The sequence below is a fragment of the Phoenix dactylifera genome, unplaced genomic scaffold (genome assembly GCF_009389715.1).
Source record: "Phoenix dactylifera cultivar Barhee BC4 unplaced genomic scaffold, palm_55x_up_171113_PBpolish2nd_filt_p 000121F, whole genome shotgun sequence".
In the NCBI taxonomy this organism is placed as follows: Eukaryota; Viridiplantae; Streptophyta; class Magnoliopsida; order Arecales; family Arecaceae; genus Phoenix; species Phoenix dactylifera.
In genome coordinates, this window is record NW_024067689.1 from 267,866 (window position 1) to 287,658 (window position 19,793).

At 39.4% G+C, this 19,793-nt stretch overlaps 1 protein-coding gene across 2 annotated transcripts; it reads right to left on the reverse strand.

The window, feature by feature from the left end:
* Positions 1-301: 301 nt before the first annotated feature.
* Positions 302-8,134, reverse strand: LOC103713474 (mitochondrial carrier protein MTM1-like). Of its 2 annotated transcripts, none has more exons than XM_008800418.4 (10): positions 7,421-8,134; positions 6,948-7,037; positions 5,968-6,096; positions 5,780-5,839; positions 4,469-4,639; positions 2,541-2,625; positions 2,157-2,248; positions 1,856-2,005; positions 1,489-1,547; positions 302-855 (listed from the first exon to the last, which is right to left on the reverse strand). In XM_008800418.4, the coding sequence occupies exons 1-10, from the start codon at positions 7,655-7,657 to the stop codon at positions 723-725; spliced, it is 1,206 nt and encodes a 401-aa protein (XP_008798640.1). In that variant the 5' UTR covers positions 7,658-8,134; the 3' UTR covers positions 302-722. The 2 variants fall into 2 exon arrangements, with proteins under 2 accessions (XP_008798640.1, XP_008798639.1); XM_008800417.4 differs by having other exon boundaries at positions 2,526-2,625; positions 7,421-8,131.
* Positions 8,135-19,793: the final 11,659 nt, after the last annotated feature.

A 19,793-nucleotide genomic window follows, 5' to 3' on the forward strand; every position in this document is an offset into this window, starting at 1 on the left:
CCTCGAAAATCTTTATGAATTTTAAATGGCTCTATTAACATGCCTTCAAGAACTCGGGAAACGAATTTTTGAAACAACGAAGATCCCGCACGAATGCCTCGGAACCACCAAATAAGCCAATTTCCGAAGATTCTCCGTAATTTGTTAAATATCTAATTGACCTCCAGTGGTACTCTATCCCTTCATCTTTTTTTTCAAAAAAATAAAAACTGTAATGTTTGCCAGGGACTCTCTCTGAACATTTCTATCCTTTTGTCTTTTGAACCCTGTCTCACTAAATTGGTGAAAAGATGCATTTAAATGAACATAACCAGACAGAACAGTAGTTAAATCAATCTAACATTGTCGACAGGTTGGCCGTGCGTGGAAGAAACTGAAGCATCATATGATGATTCTCAGGATAATATACAGCTCAAGGCAAAGCACCGAAAAAATATGCCCTCCAGAGAACGGGGAGAGAAAAAACAATGTTAGCCTCTATAATTTAACCTCCAAAATTGAGTTCCATCTCAGTTTCATTGATGAAATGCTTATTGCTTCAAACAAAATTGGACAAGCATTACTCATGCTCAACTTGTGAAGGCATCTCATTTGCTCTCAACCAGGATATTTCTTCTAACCTTCTCAACAGTGAGAAAGGCAGCATCGATGGCATCAATGCCAGCCCCTTCAGAGCTTCATAGAAGAGGGGCCAGACTTTTTATAGGTAAACAAAACCCCTCTCACGAGTTCCTCTGTCTCTGATGCAAAACATACTTGACAACTTCATAAAAGGAAACCACAATACCTACAGAAGGTCCAGCACGCCCAACTCGTGGACCTACACCTGTAAACAGACCCTTCAATCCTCCATCCCTGCAAGTATTTAGGTGTATTATGTAAGTTGACAAAAGGAAAGTACCTGACATGGAAAATTACAGTTCCCTATTTATACTCTCTAACCTTCATAAGATAAAACAATACCACAATATCATTTGTTCACCAAGAATAACCTAACTGGCATGCCTATCTCGATACTGCTTGTTGGCATGCTGCATTCATATGCATTATATACATGCAAATCCTTGCAACTCAGGTATGCATATAAAATGATAGCCCAAATGAAGATTCATGTCTAATCGAAAACAGATGCAAGAAAACACTGTACTTAGTGGTCTTCAAGTGAAGTTCTTGTATCACCAAGCATCTTTTTTTTCCCTTTTTTATTGGGCACTTGTGGTGGTGGTGGTGGTGTATATGAATCAAGATTTTAAGTCCCATAGGATGGGGCTGTCTTGGTTTTCCCATGGAATGGGATGTGCCACCGTCCCACCCCATCCCAACACTTGGGACAAAGGATATCCCAAGACGTTCTGATCGGACGTTGGGATAATGGCAGAATGATCCTGTCCTGACACATGGGATGGTATCCCATCCTGGTATCCCATGAGACGTCCCATGAGACGTCCAGCTGGGCTTTGAGTCTTTGATATGAATAACCAAACTTACCTCCAAACCTCCACTAGTGTTTGCCTAGTGGTCATTTTTAGCGCCCTTGCTGGATCCTTCTGAAATGAACAACCAAATAGAGCTAATTAGTAAATAAGGTGTCAGGTGTGCGTTTCAAGTAAATGAATTTATTTGTAAGTCAAACTTCAGAGTGAAAAGCCTGTGTGCAGAGTATAAAATTAAGAAATTTCAAAACAAAAGATAATCCAAATTCAAACAACAAAAAGGAAGTCTTATTTACAAATAATTTAAGATAATTGAATAGTGGTCTAAAAGTCTGACTAATATTTTAGCCTAAACCCTATAACCAGTACAATATATCAAACAGAAGCTACAATATACATCAATAGGATGTCCATGGACATACCTCAATTTGTCTCCGAGTTTTTGCAACATCAAGAGGACATGTAGCGGCAGCAGCAAGGCTACCTGCAGCAAAACCAGCTGAAAAGTTTGCTCCCAAAATACTAGCTGCATTGCCTTCCTCACCAACTAGTGCAAGTAATCTTCTTCGAGTCTTTATAAAAAAAAAAAAAGCAGACAAATATGAATAACAAATAAATTATGAAATCCATGAAAATAGTGCACAATGAACAATAGAAACTAAACCATCTCATGCCCCAACGGCTGGTCAAAAAGTAACTCAATTCTATGACATAAAACCTCACCGGCTCAAGAGTTGACCAGCAGATAGCAGAAAAAGGTACATCACGGGCAAGTTGTGCTCCTACACCCGTCCACAGAATGCGATAGCTTTGCACTGCTTGCAATAATATATTAGTTCCGTTCAATCATCACATGATTTCAAAATGGCATGGCTTGTGCAAACTAAAGATATTGGAATGAAACATATACTAAATAAACTTCCCAGTAGAGGTTCAATTGGGTTCAATGTGACACAGTGAAGTTGTGACACAGTGAAGTTTTTGACAGTATGAGAATTTATGGTTTTAGAGTGAGCTCAGTTTTTTTGTCAGGTAGCTTTTCTATCTCAAATATGAGCTTACATATCTAATAATTACAAGAAATAGACATACAGTTTTGATGGTTACTTGTACTCCTGTGAGGTGATAGAACGCCCAATAATGTTTTCCACATTCCTGGGGGCTTCACTCCATTTTGGAACTCTTTATATGCCTGTTATCAGCACAACAAGTACTTAGTCAACAAGATTGTTGCACAACTGGCTATCAGACCTTTTAACAGATTCCAGATAAAAAAGGAATCAGAGGTTCTCAGACACAACATATTCAAATACAGGATATCGATTCCACCTTCAAAACCCAAAGCATGCATTCATTCTTTCCTATCATTCTTTACAAAGATCATGTGACAAATATTCAAAAGCATGAATTAAAAAGTTACAAAGAAGTGTTATAAACCACAGCTCATGATACAAATATATTCCATAAACATTTTTTATGTTGGTTATTTAAGCACTTTCTGGATTCACCAATGACCATCATTTTCAAGCTATAGTTTTATGAGTACAGACATGATTCTTGAGCATATCAGTAGGCATTTTTACCAAAAGACAATTAGTCCCCAAAAACTTCACGATAAACTTGTGTTGAGCAAATGAACCACATCAATGATCTCCAGTGCAGCACAAAATTTGTGCATTTTATATTTTTCTCAATAATTGTTTGACAAAACATTTCTCATAATTTGCTTTTTTTTACTGCATGCACGATGCAGGAAATTGTGACCTCCAACTCACAATGGAGCAAAATACCCTATTGTCTAGTCCAATGGAGCAAAATATGATGCTAGTTATTTCTAGCCTATGTCAGTCGTACAATACCCTATTGCCTCATGATTCAAGATCTCAGTCAGTAATGACAGGATCAACTTGATCCCATATTAAGTTTAGCTAACATTTACCTCGCAGAACTTGAACAACAAATCACAATTTCAAGAAAATCCCTTGAAAGAAGATGTTCTAATTGATCTCAAAAATCTAATCTATGTTACAACTTGGTCAACTTGATCAATTATCTCAATCAATATTCATAAGATCAACTTGATCCCTTATTTAAGATTAGCTAATATTTAGCTTGCAGAACTTGAACAACAAACCACAATTCCAAGAAGATCCCATGGGGAAAGACAAATCAATCAAATAATGACTCATAGGAGGAGGGGGAGAAGAAAGAGAATGGAGAAAAGGTAGAAACACGATGCTCATGATCTTTTATTAGATATATGAGTTGCTCTCTTGATGAAATGGCCGGAACAACCCTTCAGAATTTTTCTGATGACCATTTTTTGCAGCTGGTTAGCCACACAGATTTAAACACATATCAACTAACAAATCAAAACCTTAGCTTCCAGAATCAACTAATAGTGGATGTGGGTGCAGGAGTAGGTTTAAGATTGCGGGAAACAAGGTTTGGCTTGGAATGGAAGCTACGGTAAACAAGGTTGCTTGGACAAAACCACCAGATGTGTGTTGCTTTTGGGCATCTTAAGTTTGCCTAAAGAAAAACCAAACAGGACAACATCATATGCATATTCTTGTCCAAGATGAAGGAACAAAGCATAAGCTGTAGTGGTCAAGTTGGCACTGTCTCTCATATTCACTCATTATCCCCCCAAGCCAAAGACTCGTATTATATCTGACCAACAGCCAGTTATTGTAAAGTTCATCCAAATTGAAGCTTGCAATAACACATCAAATGTAGCCCTTCAAAGGAATGTTTGGACAGTTAGGAATCTAATCTTAACCCCAAATAATTGAGACAAGACATGACAATTATGGTTATGGTTATATTACTTAAGTTTGGATGGTAAAACCAAATAAAACTTCATCTAACATTTCGTGGATCAGAACAGTTCTAAAGATTTGAACATCTAGAACAAACTGTTCAACAACTGAAGTACCTGACAATCAGCAGGAAAATATGAAGAATATGGTAAAATTGCATCTTAATTCATAAGATAATAAGAAATACTACACATTCAAATATGAAATTGATACCTGCATGCGTGTTCTTGCCAACTCAATAGGAGAACAAGTTATGCATGCCAATGAGCGTGCAAGTGAGCCTGCAACTAGTGGGGCATATGGTGTCAAATTGGGAGCATTGCAGGATGTGAATTCTTCAATCCAATTGCGGAACATGTCATAACATGGTAAGTATATTCCCACCTGTTAGCAAATAAGAAAATGATATCAGGAGAAGTAAGTTCCAAATAACAAGTGAAATTTAATTTATTTGAACTGATATAGCTAGAAAAATCAATCAAGGCATAAACACAAAAGCAGTTGTAACTTCAAGAACAAAAGCATAAGTAGTCTGTAGGCAAAGTATCTCAGTACTGACTTTTCGATTCCACTACCCTGAAATAAATTCATTTCAGGAAGGGAATTTGTAGAAAAAATCCACTTTATTTTCCTAATTTCATATTTGCAAAAAATAGGGCACTTCCAGATATTTTTGCAGAAAAAAGGTCAATTTCATGAATTGGGGCATTGATGGATACTATGTGGATTGGTCAAGAAATGAAGGCTCCCTTTCACTCATCCTATGTGATCCATAAATAAGAAGTAATAGAAGAAGGCTTGTCTCATGTAGCTGCAAATTAAAGGCCACATGAGGGGCCTTTAATTCAACTAAAAAACGCATACCTAATATTTTTCAGAGATTCAACTGCACTAAACAGTGTCCCAGAAATAAGTAGCTTAGCTATTACCGGACAGAAGTTGGACCATAAATAATTTAGCACAGTTCCCAGGATGAGAAACGGATATGGGAAACAATAAGTAAGAAGAAGGCAGGAAACAAGGGTTAAAAACATCTCAAAGCAGGCAGAAAAAGGAAAGCTTCACCTAAAACAAGTGAAAGACTTTAGGAAATACATGCAAAAAAGCCTCATAAAAATTATTGAAAAAATAGCATGCACTGGCTTCCCACCTCTAGAAGATATGAATAAAAATTTGAAAAAGAATTTAGCACTAGATGATGAGATGGATTTGCATTGGATAAAACACCAGTAATGTATTTTTGGATAACAATTATTCTGAACTCTTTCTGAAACAATTGAAAAGTGACCTTGTTATAAGGAGAGATAAGCACATTAGTTCTATCTCATGGTTTAAAATGAAAACACTAAGACAAGGAAACTGGAATGTCGAGATTTTTTTATGGTTGATATTGTGGAATTGCAAGGTGATGATGGGAAGAGGAGTGGGACTTCATATATAAAAAGTTCCTAAATCAAAGGGAAAAGGAAGAATGACATAGGAAAACCTACAATTCTCAAAAGGAAATAAGAAATGGATACTTACAGTCGGTACAGCTAATGCTAATCCTGCATTTGTGCCCCTCCACAATCTAGCGAATCCTTCCTGCATTTTTCCCATCAAATAAAATAAAATAAGCAATCAAAAAAATAGTGCAACAAATTAAACCATGGTAAAAATATGAGAAGAATGATGAACCAATAACGAAACATAAGCTAAAGGAATACACGCACTTGTCTAACAACTTTACAGAATACATCTAGTGTTCCCTTGTACTGAAAACTATCAGGGGGATAGGCTGCTTCAGTGCCAAACATTCCACCACAAGCGCATGATGGAGAACATCTGATATCTGAAAGTATCTGAAGAACATTAACAGAATTCAGTTAATTGCCACAAAGTAGGTCAGTCAAAAAAAGGGAAAAAAGTGGTCATGGATGGCTGTACATGAAATTATAAATGTGCGAAAGCAAAACAAATCTGGAGAGAAAGGGGGGAAACTGATGACATTATTGCACAGGTGCACATAATTATAGGCCACAAGCTACAGTGTGAGTTTCAGAGTCATAGCTCTCGATAGTCTTTATCAGGATAATAAGAGAACTCGTAGGTAAATATAATCAGGCAAGAAAAGATGCAAGCAGGACAAATAAAAACGGCAAGTCAAGCAACTAAAGAATTATCAAGTAAAAAGAAGCTAGCCTGAGGATCAATATACAATTCAAATTATAACAGATAATGGAAGATGTGGGGTTTTTTTTTCAAACCACAATAACCCTCTTGCTAGCTATTACAATTACTCTTTTAGAGATATTGTCACCTTTAATCATCCTATTAAAGGTGGTTATTCAAACAAGTCCCTACCTATCTTTTATGCTCTAAATTAGGTACTAAATGAAGCCATGAAGGTTTCTCATACCGTTCAAATTGATCAAATTATTGACACCTTAAAGCTCATAAATTTCGCTTGGCTTAACCGCCAATAAAAGCAACTATGATTTTGTTAGAATCTGATTCACCGGCAATAAAAAAAAAAAATCTCGTTTTGGTTTTTGCATCCTTTTTTCTTCTCAAATTGTGAATCTCAGTTTTTCTGTACATCCTAAAGATGAAAATCTCAACCAATATCTGATCCTCTTAATCTGGTTATGAAAGTTCAGGTCATCCTTTCAAGCATCCATCAATTCACAAAAAAGGAGGGCATACTCAATACCGTATTTGGGCAGAGGGAAGCCATTGGCCTTCCATACTGAGGCTGTGAAGGGTAATAGGGAACTCCAGCTGCCTGGGCCTGTAATCGCGTCTGGAACAAACAGACCAGGCTTGTCAACAATTGAAACAAAGTGCAAATAATAAGAGAGAGAAGAAAACAAACAGAGTCTTACAAAAACGATTTCTTTATATCGATATCCAAAGAAAATTAAACCAGTTTCTGTCAAATTCACAAAACCCAAAAATACTCAACCAAATTGTACAAAACAAACATCGATTATTTCCAAGCAAAAGATGAAAGAAAAAACAATACGAAGATTTGCTAAAATATAAAAGATCAACAATTTTCAATCAACTGGCTCCAAAAATCTGGTATGAAGAGATCAAGAAAATGCACCAAAAATGAAGAGCTCCAGAATCCATTAAAACCGATATAATACAAGAACAAACGCCAAGATTCACATCGAGGCTTACCTTGGCGACATCAAGAGGATTCACGAGAATCGCGGAAAGGAAAGCGGCCCCCGCTGCAGACAGTGCCCGCTCCCCAAATCCCATATCAGAGTCGGAAGACGACGACGACCGCCGGTGAGGCGGAGAAGAGGGCGAAGCGGACGCGTCCGACCTCGACACATTGGCGGCCCCGTCAAAATCCACCCTCGACGCCGCGCTAAGCCACTGCGGCAAGCTATGCCTCGACGGCCCCACCATCCCCACCCCAATTTCGATCTCTTCACAAAACCCTAGAAAAAGAGGAAGGCCCAATAGAGATCGCTCCCTCTCTGCCTACCGGGAAAAAAAAAACGAATATATTTTCTGGAGAGCAAGAAAATAATCGATTCGAGGAAACTAGAGAAGGGAGAGGGGAGGAAGAGATATATTTGAGCAAAGATTTGGATCAAATTAGGGTTGGTTTCTTCTTTCAGAGATCGAAGATGGAGATTGAGTTATTTTAGGAGAAGAGAGAGGGCGGGCCCGTGGAGCGAAAGAGAGAAGGCGTGGAAGCGCCCGTAGCACACGACTTCTTGAGGGGACTCGATACCATTCCTTTTTTTTAGGAGGGAAGAAGAAAGGACTTCCTTGATTCTAGATTCTAGAAGGAGCCTCGGAGGCTGAGGCAGAGGCTGGGGCAGGAGCTTCCACCGGCCGCTTATTTCCGCTCCTCTCCGGAGTTGGAAGACTGTGTTCTCGTAGAGAATATTCCAACTGCGAGACGACCGTTTCTTGATGGACGGTCTCTGATCTAAATTGGGTATAGCGGGCTCTCGGTATATGCCGGACGTTGCGGAGGGTTTAGGGAGTTTACGTTGAAATAAATAAATAAATAATAATAATAATAATAATAAGAAGAAGAAAGAGAGAAGAAGAGAGACAAAAGGTTAGAGAGCTGAAACCCCTGCTTCTTGGAGAACAAGGCATGGTCATGGTCCATATTCAATGCATGACCAAACACACAGACTTCGCTACGGGTCTCATGGGAACCCTTTTTTTCCAAGAGTGGCCCGATTAATTTTTTACGGAATGATTTTTCTAAAACCAGAATTTTCTAAATTAAGTTGGTATTTTATAAGATGAAATCTTATAATTTTTTTTCTTCTAGTTATATATCTGATACATGTGATCAAGGGCATATAAGTTTACTCAAATTTTTTTTTTGGAGACTACAAAAAGGGGCTAATCCTCACCTTTTCTAGCCTGTACCTACCAGGGTTGGGATACCCTGTGCAATAAGGTTAGTCATCTCTCTCTAAAGGGCTCTCCTCACTCTATAGTCGATACTAGCATACATACTTGACAAAATCTAAAGAGATTCATTGAGTTCAAAATTGCCATTATAACTTGCTGGAGGCAGTTGTAGAAAATAACTATAGTGGCTATGCCCTACTTCCATAAAACAACTATCCCCCCGACAAACCCTGTAATTCAATGGCATAAGAATCTCAGGTCGCTAGAAACCGCCGCTATGTTCGGAGAAAGCTATCTCCAGAGAGCTTCATCTCACACAAAAAATAAATGTTTGAGCCATTTACCTGAATCAATCTCCTAAATAAGTCAGTGAAAGAGGGCTTGCCCGCTCCCCTGCAATTCCACACAAGTATCTTTATTTTCTACATGAGACGAAAAGGGACTCTACTCCTCACCGCTCGGAGTCCCCTTCCTAGGCTTCTCTTGTTGAGTCGGCCCACTACAAGAGCCCCCATCCATCACCTCCAATTGCAATGCAACCTTTGCCCTCCTCACCGATATGGTATGATCCCCCATCATAGTGGAGGAGGGTTGTTCTAGTTGCCCGCTAACAAGCCCACATCCACCAGTTACCTCCCATTGGCCAACTTCACTATCGCCACCGATCATAATTCTGGCTCCCACACCTCTTGGGTTGCTGATTTGCCACCCATGGAAGGGGCCAACCCCTCTGAGGCCTTGAAAGCCGGAGAAGAAGCCCTCGGCGATGCTGGGGGAGAGCCAAGGGTCGCCGAAACCAATGGCTTGGCCATCGAGGTCGCCCTCGACACCTTGGCGGAGGAGGAGGCCACGCTCTACTTCCACTCGCCACCAGGGCCCTGCCCGCCTTCCTTAACAGCTCGGCCACCTAAGGCGAGCGAGGTCCAGCAGCCAAAACGGCCCGGTCTGTGCCACGGGGCCAACCCGAGTCCCTCGCGCACTAGCTCGCGCCAACCACCATGATTGCTGGCCTCCTAGCTAGCTCTGAAGTTGGAATCAGGCTCACCGCTAACCCCCTTGTCTCCACCCACCTCCACCATCATGGGAGCTGAGACCTCAACCGCTCTTGTGGATCCCTTACCTTCGCCACCAACTCCGGCTTCGAAAACTTACACTCATTGTCTGCATGCCCGATTCACCTACAATGGAAGTAGATATCTGGAACATTCTCATATATAAACGGTTGCCACGAAGCCCTTTTCCTTCCCTTGATTTGAATCCTTAGCATTAATGGCTCTATGGCATCAATGGCTCTATGGCATCAATGGCTACCTTAACCCTCACGAACCCCATCTTCCTTTGCTGATCGGTGATGCCATCCATGGCCAACAAACAACCTGCAGTAGAGGCGATTGCAGGATTGTCTCCTTCTCTCAGTACACTACCAAGAGTTTTGGCATCCAAAGCCACACCACTGTCGGTTTGACAATGTCCATCGTAAACAAAGTCGGGAGCCTATGGCTCCATTGCTACCAACTGTCCCGGCACCACCTAAGTACTGCCAAAGAGGGCATTGTCTTGGTTGACCTCCGATTTGAACTTCGCCATCAAATGGTCGTCGGCAAGTGGAAATATCTCCGCCTTGTACTGAAGCTCCCTTGTGCTCTTGGGCGACTTGAATTGGAGCTGAATTGAGTTCCTGCCTGGTTCGATCTAAGGGAGAAAAAGCCCAAGTAGTTTCAACCTCTAGAGACCTGAGATTAGTTCCATGAAGCGGGCTCCCCGCTTTTGCCCACTTACACGGAGCCAAACGAGCCCATAAATTTAAAAGACTTCAAATTTGAACTAGTCAATATCACATCGGTCATTCAAACATTTTTGAATTCATTTGGCTCATGCTGGGAACTGAGTTGGCTCACTTTAGACCTACCAAACATCAAAATATCAAGCCCCAGGTCGTAGTTAGCTTTCGTTGCGCATTTAGGGGCAAATAAATAGGCCCTAAATCTTTCTGCAAAGTTTGAACTAATCCTATAACTAAGCGGGTCTAAGAGGATTTGCGTGCGGATCTCCATCAACCACCGTACTCGTTGCCCGTACAAAATTCCAATTCCTTGCATGCATGATTACATGCAACAATGCTGTAAGGAACCTGCACCTTTATTTTCAACAAAATAAAAAAAAAAAACTATTCGCATCTGACCATTTTCAATTAAGACATGCATAACCCACCAATCTTTTTTTGATTTAATAAACTTCCAGTAATTGGAGCGATCTTACGTTTCAGTTGATGGCAGAAATTACTGACTTTACCTCCTGAAATTCTTGGGAACTGTAGAATGGAACAATGTGCGTGCACCAGGGAATATCATATGAGACGGGCTTTTTATTTTGCCCCATACATATCATAAAGAGAAAATCCAAAAATCAAATTAGAACGTAATTTCTTCTACTAACAAAGTCCATCAGTTTTGTGACTTTAAAAAAAAAATACAAAAAGAAAAGAAAATCAGCTGCATGAAGAGAGGTCGTCTGTTTGCATCATCTTCTTCCAAGGCTTTTTTTCTCGATCTCGAGCTCTTTTCTCCTTCTGCAAAGCTTTTTTTTCAAGAAGGCGCTCAGTTGATGGTGTTTATCAGTGCATAGTACATAACTAGACGATACACACCTCACAAAATAGTTATGTAGTATTTTAATAGACACTTTCAGATAAATCGATATATAGTTTTTAAAACATTATACTTACACTTACATGCTATATGACCAAGTGATATGCACCTAGTAGAATAGTCATCCAACATCCCAATACATATCTCAGGATAAATTGATACATAGTTCAGAATATCATGTTCACCAGTATACAGAATCGGCCCAATCCTTAGGCGACTGAGGAGACTCCGGCCTTAAGAAGGCCCACCATAGGAACGGCCTCAAAGACAAAACAGAAAGAAAAAAAGGCCTCCCTTATTGAGTTTGCCTTAGGCCGGTCTATTGCAGGCAATGCCTCAAAGATAAAACAGAAAGAAAAAAAGCTTCTCTTAGTAAGTTCGCCTTAGGCCCCTAAATGCATTGGGCCGCTCCTGCTGGTGTACAATACATGGTGAGGTGATACACACTCATTGGCTTTTAGATACATACTGTAATCTTCTTAAATACATATCCAAAAGTGACCTAATACATACATCTATGTAAATTAATATATAGTTTTCAGAACATAGTATTAATTAATACATAATGCATTGCTAGGTTATACACACTTAGTAAAATAGTCATCTAGCGTCTCAATACACAATTCCAAATAAATTGATACATAGTTTCCAAAATATAGTATTTACTAGCACACACTACGTGGCCAAATGATACAAACCTAGCAAAATAATTATTAAACATTATAGTACATACCTTTAGGTAAATTGATATATAGTTTTTATAATATAATATAATATTCACCAATACACAATACAAGATCAGATGATACACACACGTTTGCCCGTATCTTTTCTTCTTCTTCATCAAACCCGCATCCGTGAGGTCTTCCTTCCCTCCCCAAGCCTTTTTCTTTTTCTCTAAATTCCTTTTTCTTTTCTAGGATCAAAGAATCTTATAGTATGTATCAAGAAGCGCCCACAGAAGTAGAACACAAAAGGGAAGAAAGAAGCAATTTGTGAAAGAAGAAGGCTCGGGTTTCTCGGTCTGGTATCCTACACCTCATATTCATAAGTAAGGAACTTAAGGTATATCTTGCTTTTAATGATAATGCTATTGGAATGGTGCTAGCACAGGATGATCAAAATGATCAAGAAAAGCCAATCTACTATGCTAGGAGAATTCTTAAAGCAGTTGAAGCTAGATACACTAAAGCAGAGAAAAATTGTTTGGAACCTATATTTTTATATGCGGCCCAAAACTTAAGATGGACGCGAGAAGCCTGCCCACTACGATATTCTTCGGTCTTCGGCAGAAGGAGTTGAGACATGTCGGTCTAAAGAACTAATTTTTCCGGTCATTGAGTGTGAACGCAGATATATAACATTCAAGCCCCTTTTTCCTTTGAAATAAATATTCAAGCACCTTGGACGACATATTGGACAGGAAACACCGGGCATGGCCTATGCGAGCTAGACAAACCCAGTCTCAATCTTGTTCCTTCGATAAAAGAAAAGAAAAATAACTTCTACCACTTGGTCAGCGGCTATTGTACGTAGGATCTTTCCTCATTCTGAACCCTAGGAGTAGAACAACATGGCCACCATTTTGTATCTAGAAACGAGCAGAAGATTTTATAGATGATTGAGACCATCTAACCGGTTGAACCTTTGTCTGTTCTGCACGTATCTCACCTGACTCTGGTGACATGTTGTGCTCCCGTAAGTTGTATGCCTTGACAGGAAGAATGTGCCTATTATCATAGGATGTGTTTTTTTTCCACGCACATACATATAAACATGCAATAGTTCTGCCTATACACTCTGTCGAACTAAATACATGTGATACCTTCGAATGCCCTCAAGCAACCTGATCCTTTGAGTCAACTCTAAGGGCTCGTTTGGTTCACGGGAAAAGAAGGAGGAAAAGTGTGGTTAACGGGAAAGTAATGAGATGCCTCTTGTTTGGCTGGAGTTTTCAAAGAAGAGAGAAGGGAAAGTTGTATTCCTATGGAAATATGTTCCCATATTTAATGGGAAAGTCTTTTCCATGAGAAACATGAGAAAGTTACTTTCCCATGAGGTGGAAATCACTCTATTTTTACTTTTTTCCAAAAAGTCCCTTCAGCATTAAAGAAGCATTAAAAACCTAATTTTTATTAAGGGCATAATAGAAATTATACATAACTTTCCTAGAAAAATGGATGGGCAACCAAACATAAGTACTTTGAAAATTTGTCACTTTTTCATGATCAACCAAACATGCCAAAAGTACTTTCCTAGGTATCCTCTTCCTAGGAATTTGTTTCCCAGGAATCATATTCCTAGGAAGAAAAATGTTTCCCGCGAACCAAACGAGCCCTAATGCTCATGTGCATCTCGAGCCATAACATACACTCTTTTCAATAGTGCTATACAACTCGGCATCTCTATGCTAACTCTATAGCTTTGCCCCTCAAGCCAAGTACTACTCATCCAAGATATCTAGAATTTCATAAAAGCACTTCCGTGCCCAAATATAACCATTATGTCAGCAATCTGCAAGCCACCCTACTACCCGTTAGGAATATACAGATCAAAACTACACAATACAACCATGCAACTCCATCGCTACACATAGGGCTCATACAATCCAATCTTAGTTTCGCTCAGTTGAACCACCAAGTCGGCATGCCTTGCAGCCCTTCGAAGCTACAATAGATCGTGCACATCTAAGCCCTCCAGGATTTCACTATCCAAGCCCCCCACAAAGCTCTTGTACCATGATTCTAGTCTTGCATCCTCGACATACCTTCCTATCATGGTTGTACCACTACAACAAATGTTGGTTTTCCCGACTAACTTTTCCCGACGCTAGGGAAAAGCGTCGGTAAAGTTTGGCTCAGCGCCAACCTTTTCTGACGCTTTGGGTTAGCGTTGGAAAAGCGAAACAAACAACGACGCTCTAAAGCGTCGTTATAAGTTTGAGAAACAACGACGCTTATAAGCGTCGTTTGAAAACTTAAAACCCTAGCACCTCGCTCGATCGGCCCCCTCTTCTCATTTTCTATCTGCAACGACGCTCTAAAGCGTCGTTGCAAGTTTAAGAAACAACGACGCTTATAAGCGTTGTTAGAAAACTTAAAACCCCAACACCTCGCTCGATCGGCCCCCTCTCCTCATTTTCTATCTGCGAGCCCTAGCCCCTCTCCTCATTTCCTATCTGCGAGCGCGCCGACTTCCCCGCTGCCGTTGACCTCTCCTTCTGAGGTAAGCCCTAGCTCGATCGGCCCCCTCTCCTTCTGAGCCCTAATCTCACCTCCATCCCTAGCCCCGATCGGCGATCGAAGACTCCGCTACTCCGCCGCCGTCGACCTTATCGTCGTCTGAAGTAAGCCTCCTACTCCTCCTTCTCTTCCTTCTCCTCCTCCTCCTCCTCCTCCTCTTTATTTTCTTCTTGTCTTTAACTCTCGCCCGGCCCCGTCTCCTCATCCTCTGCCGGTCGATGCCCTAGCTGCGCGCCAACATCTCACCTCCATCCCGAGCGAGCCGTAGCTACTCCGCCGCCGTCGACATCGCCGTCGTCTGAGGTAAGTGATCCTCATACTCTCCGTAAAGAAATTTTCGGGTAAATAATTCCAATTTTCATATTACTAGCAGAAATTCATTGCTATTTGTATGGTATTTCTGATGATTCTGTCATAATAATGGAGTCTATTTCATTCCTTAGCATCAGGTGGTCTATTTTATCTAATTATTTCATTGATAGTCTGATTTGCGTCATTATTGCTGTTTATATTTCTCGACAATTAATCTTGAAGATAGCATTTGCATAGTATTCCTTGCTTTTGTTTATTACTTTTATTTGCTTTATTTGAAAGCAAAATCCTTGCTACCAAATGCTCCAAAAGTTTTACAATAACAATAATAGTAATAATAAAGGGTTTCATTGTACATGTTGCTCAGTCTTGTCATTTTTTCTTGGATTACAACATAAGCAATACCTCAAGGATTCTTAGATTTATTTCTAAGCTCAAACCCAGTTCATACTGTTCAGGCTTCTATCTTCGGCCCAAGCTCGGTGCTGCGGTCTTTTATTGAGTCAAGGGGCCGCCATTTGGAGAAGTCTTCTGGTCTTTAAATAGACTCCTCTGTTTTGGATTTTGAGAGAAAAAAATTGAAGTACAGCAGGAAGATATATAAACATAGAGGAGCCATCTAGTGTTTTTTGGCTGTTAGTGACAAGATTTGATCTGGCTAGAATTTGATTACAAACTTATGTGACACCAAACAGGTCATGGTAATGACTTTAGACTTCATTTTGTAAGTTTGATCAAAATGACGTTTTGGATTCTAACCAAAACCTAGCGTTTATAAAGGCGGGCTGAGCCGATAGGATGAACAGGAGCAGCAATATAGGTGGCAATAATCTTATGATTAAATATTTTAAATTTTATATTTGAAGATAAATATACCTGTATTTTTGATGGTTGCACTCATCTAATTTCTTTTTTTAATTGAAAGCTAAGAAGAGTTAGGTAAGCTAGGTAAAGTGAGTGCATTTATTATACTGGTTGAACATCTAGTTTGTCAAAATGTGAACATTCCACTGGATTTTCCTTATAATTGTAGAGATTTGCATGATTATGAAAAATCCTAAATAGGTTACCTTAGGTTAGGTTGAGTCAGGATAAAAGTAATACCACTTTACTCTCATAAGTTTCTTGTTTTGTAATGCCTGATAGTCATGAGACAATTCAGTTTTCGAATACAAGTTAATGTTAAATAGTATTTCATAAATTACGGACCTGAAATCCCTCATTGAAAATATGCAAAGCTATGATGGAGGTAGCTTGACATCAAGAGTAGATGGCAAACAAGTATTGATAAAGAAGATAATCCGTATTCAGGGAATGTGCACTGCCTTCCAGATGTTAGAAAATCTATACAGCCTTATTACTACTAGTAAATGAGTCCCATTATTCAGGGACTGAGCCCCATACTCAGTCCGGGTCCCAGTCTGAGCATGCCCCACCTGCTGATCGTCCAGACACGGATGATGTGGACGTCCTGGGTAATTTGATTTATAGTTTTTATATTAATTTCTCTTACAATCTAACTATTTTAAATCATTTATCTTTAATGGACTTGTTATTTTATAGATGGACTGGGGAGAGTGAGGAGAACACGAGGGCCCACTCGAGCACGGGACGTATGGAGCCTACCTGAGGATGAGAAGATTGTCGTCCATTGCAACGAACTGGGGCAGCCCATCAAGAATGCTGCAAGCATTTTATCCACTTTTTTAGGATCAGTTGGGCGGAAGGGACAATTGTGTCCGCTCAACTATACGAAATGGAATGAAATGCTTCGTTCGTATAAGATTGAGCTTCTTAGAATTGTTGAGGTAAAGAATTGAAGTTGCTTACTATTTTCAATTACTTTTTGATTTAACATTGATATAACATTTTTGACTTTGATGTAGACAAAGTTTGTCCTTTCTGCAAATAGCCATGATTGGGTGCTGAAGTCCATCAACCGCAAATGGAAAGAATATAAGGCAAAGCTAAAGGCGGATTGGAAGCACGAGGGCATGACTGAAGAGGAGGTGGCCCGTGTTTGTCCTCCAGATGTAATCTCTCATCAGTGGAAGGAGCTTGTCCACTACTGGTTTTCCGAGAGAGCTCAGGTTGTGTATATTTTTTCAATACCTTAGATTGTATTTAATATTATTATAGATTAGAAATTTATACATTGTATAAATTACATTGTTTATTGTTTTTCGGGAAAGACATATTCCAATATTGGTAGAGCTGCTCGAGCATCGCAGACTGTTCCTCACACTTCAGGCTCCATGAGTTATGCGAGACGTAGAGCTGAATTCGTAAGTTTTTTTGAAACTCTTTAAATTTATCTTAAATTATTCTATCATATAGCATGTATACTCGGGAAATATACTTTTTGTTGTAGGTGGATGATAATGGGAGGGAGCCTGGTAGGGTGGAGTTTTATAGGATGACTCACACCCACCAAGATGGCAGCTTTGTCCAGGAAGAGTCAAGAGATATAGTTGTATGTATTCATTTTTGACTTGTGCTGTATTTTTTTTTTGTTCTATTATTCGCATACATTAATTTGATTTTTTTTTTGAGAGATATAGGATAGGGCAACAAATCTTATTTCAGAGCGCGCCGGGGGGTCATCATCATCCGACGCGAACAATCATATTGAAGCTCAAGTGCTTACTGAATTGATGGGTCCAGAGCGTTATGGTCGAGTGCGGGGTTACGGCGTTGGAGTTACCCCCACTCAGTTGTCTTCAGTGGGCACATATATAAGAAATACCAGAGAAGGTAGTAACACTGCAGAAGTTCGTCATCTTCAAGTAACTATTAAAGAGCTGAAGCAAAACCAAGCAAATTTGCAGTCTCAGCTTACGAATATTACATCCATGTTACAACGATTTCTACCTTCTCAGGTAATTAACTTTATTATATTTCAATACTTTACATATTATCAATTATGATATATGAGTTAATGTATCACATTATTCCTAACTTTTATGTTTTCTCTTTTTTTTTTTGTAGATTCCTGATTCTTCAAACGCTTGTAGACATGATGATGATGGAGCTGAATCCCGTCCCTGATGCATTCTAGATTATCTTTTATAAGTTTGATATGTATATGTTTCTTATTTTTCAGAGTACATTGTAATTTGCTTTTTCAGAGTACATTGTAATTTGTATGGCAGCTTTTCTGATACATGAGTTAAAAACATGGAGTTTTAATCAGATATATCAATATTCATATTTTGAATGATCTGAATATTTGTGTCAATGTATCAATGTAATACAGGTTCATATTGTTATAATATATGTTTTGTAATTTGTATTTTATAATACTGATTATTATTTTATTTTTTTTAAAAAAAAGACAATTCCCGACGCTTTTAAGCGTCGGTAAAAAAGGTCGTGCTACCACCGGCAAAAAAAGGTCTAATTCCCGGCGCTTCAAAAGCATCGGCAATTGAGCAATTTCCGACGCTTAAAAGCGTCGGGGAAAAGTTAATGCCGACGCTATACAAGCGTCGGTAAATCAGGAATTGCCGACGCAAAAAAGCGTCGGGGAAAATGCCCTGTCGGTTTATCGCCGACGCTATATAAGCGTCGGTAAATCCATGTTTTTGCCGACGCTTTACTCCAGCGTCGGCAAAAACTTTTGCCACACCGCTATATCCGACGCTTTGCCGGCGCTTGGCTTTGCGTCGGGGGTATTTTAGCCGACGCTAATTAGCGTCGCCAAAGCTCCACGAAAGCGTCGGGATAGGTCCTTTTTCCTGTAGTGTACCACTTGACAATGTTCATAGCTTGTTCACACATTACTGTGCACTACCACTGTCCTAGAGGTCCATGGCCATACCATCTAATACTCTATATCCATAGCCTACTCGTACACCATTGTACACTACGGCAACATTGGCATCCAAATTTACCCATAAGTAAATATATTTGACTAGCTAATCCTTGCATCTAGTTGTCCTCTCCTCAGTATGACCAACTTGGCCATCCTTGATCCTTGGCCTAGCTCTAAGGTACATAATTTGATTGATAATTCATAAGCCGCACTTGTACTCCATAGCCGATCGGCTCTTATCGATCCCCACGAGAAATCACTCTACAATGCTCATGCGACTTGCCTATTAGGATAGGCCAAGCCCTTGCCCAACTACCATTGCCTATTCACTCCATCATGGTGATACAATTGGAGAGAAGAAAAATTTTCATCAACTTTCTTAACTCGAATCTCATCAAAAAATTAGAACAAATAAAAAAAATTACGAAAGTAGGATTTACATCCTCTTTTTTTATTGATAATCGAAATCTATGATATATAGTCACATTTATAAAGGTGAGGCCTACTCTTACACAATTCGGATTGAATTCCTCTTTCTAGTTCTAATAGAACTCTCTTTCCTAAAATAGACATGACTAGTAAAAATAAAGTAAAAAAAAGATAAAATTCTATAGGGATAGATCTTGACTTCTGCATTAATTTTGTGTTCTAATGTTCTACTGAATTCTTCACATATTAAGAGATACGTTCGATCATAATTTTTCTGAAAAGAAAACTTTCGATTTGATGGACCTGCTTCGAGGTCCAAATGGTGAAATTTTTGCATATTTCAACCATCTAAAGGGTTTGTGCTACATTGTACATTTTGAAAAAATATCCGATTTGAAAAAAAAACTATCTCAATCGAGCGTCATATGACCAAGTTATGACCTTCGAAAATTTGGCTCGTAGCTCAGCTTTCTGATGTGACAAATCTCACCTCAGACTCTATCTAGCTCTACTTATAGTGGCCAAATGATCCATATTGAGTTCCACTTGTGGTGACCAAAATTGTCCACATCGAGTCCGACCCATAGCGGCCAAAATAATCTATATATAATCTTACATGAAGTAACCACAATGGTCCATATCGAGTCTGATGATCCTTCTAAATCATATAGAGATCAAGAATGCATAAGACAACCTGGACAATTCCTCGAGAAGTA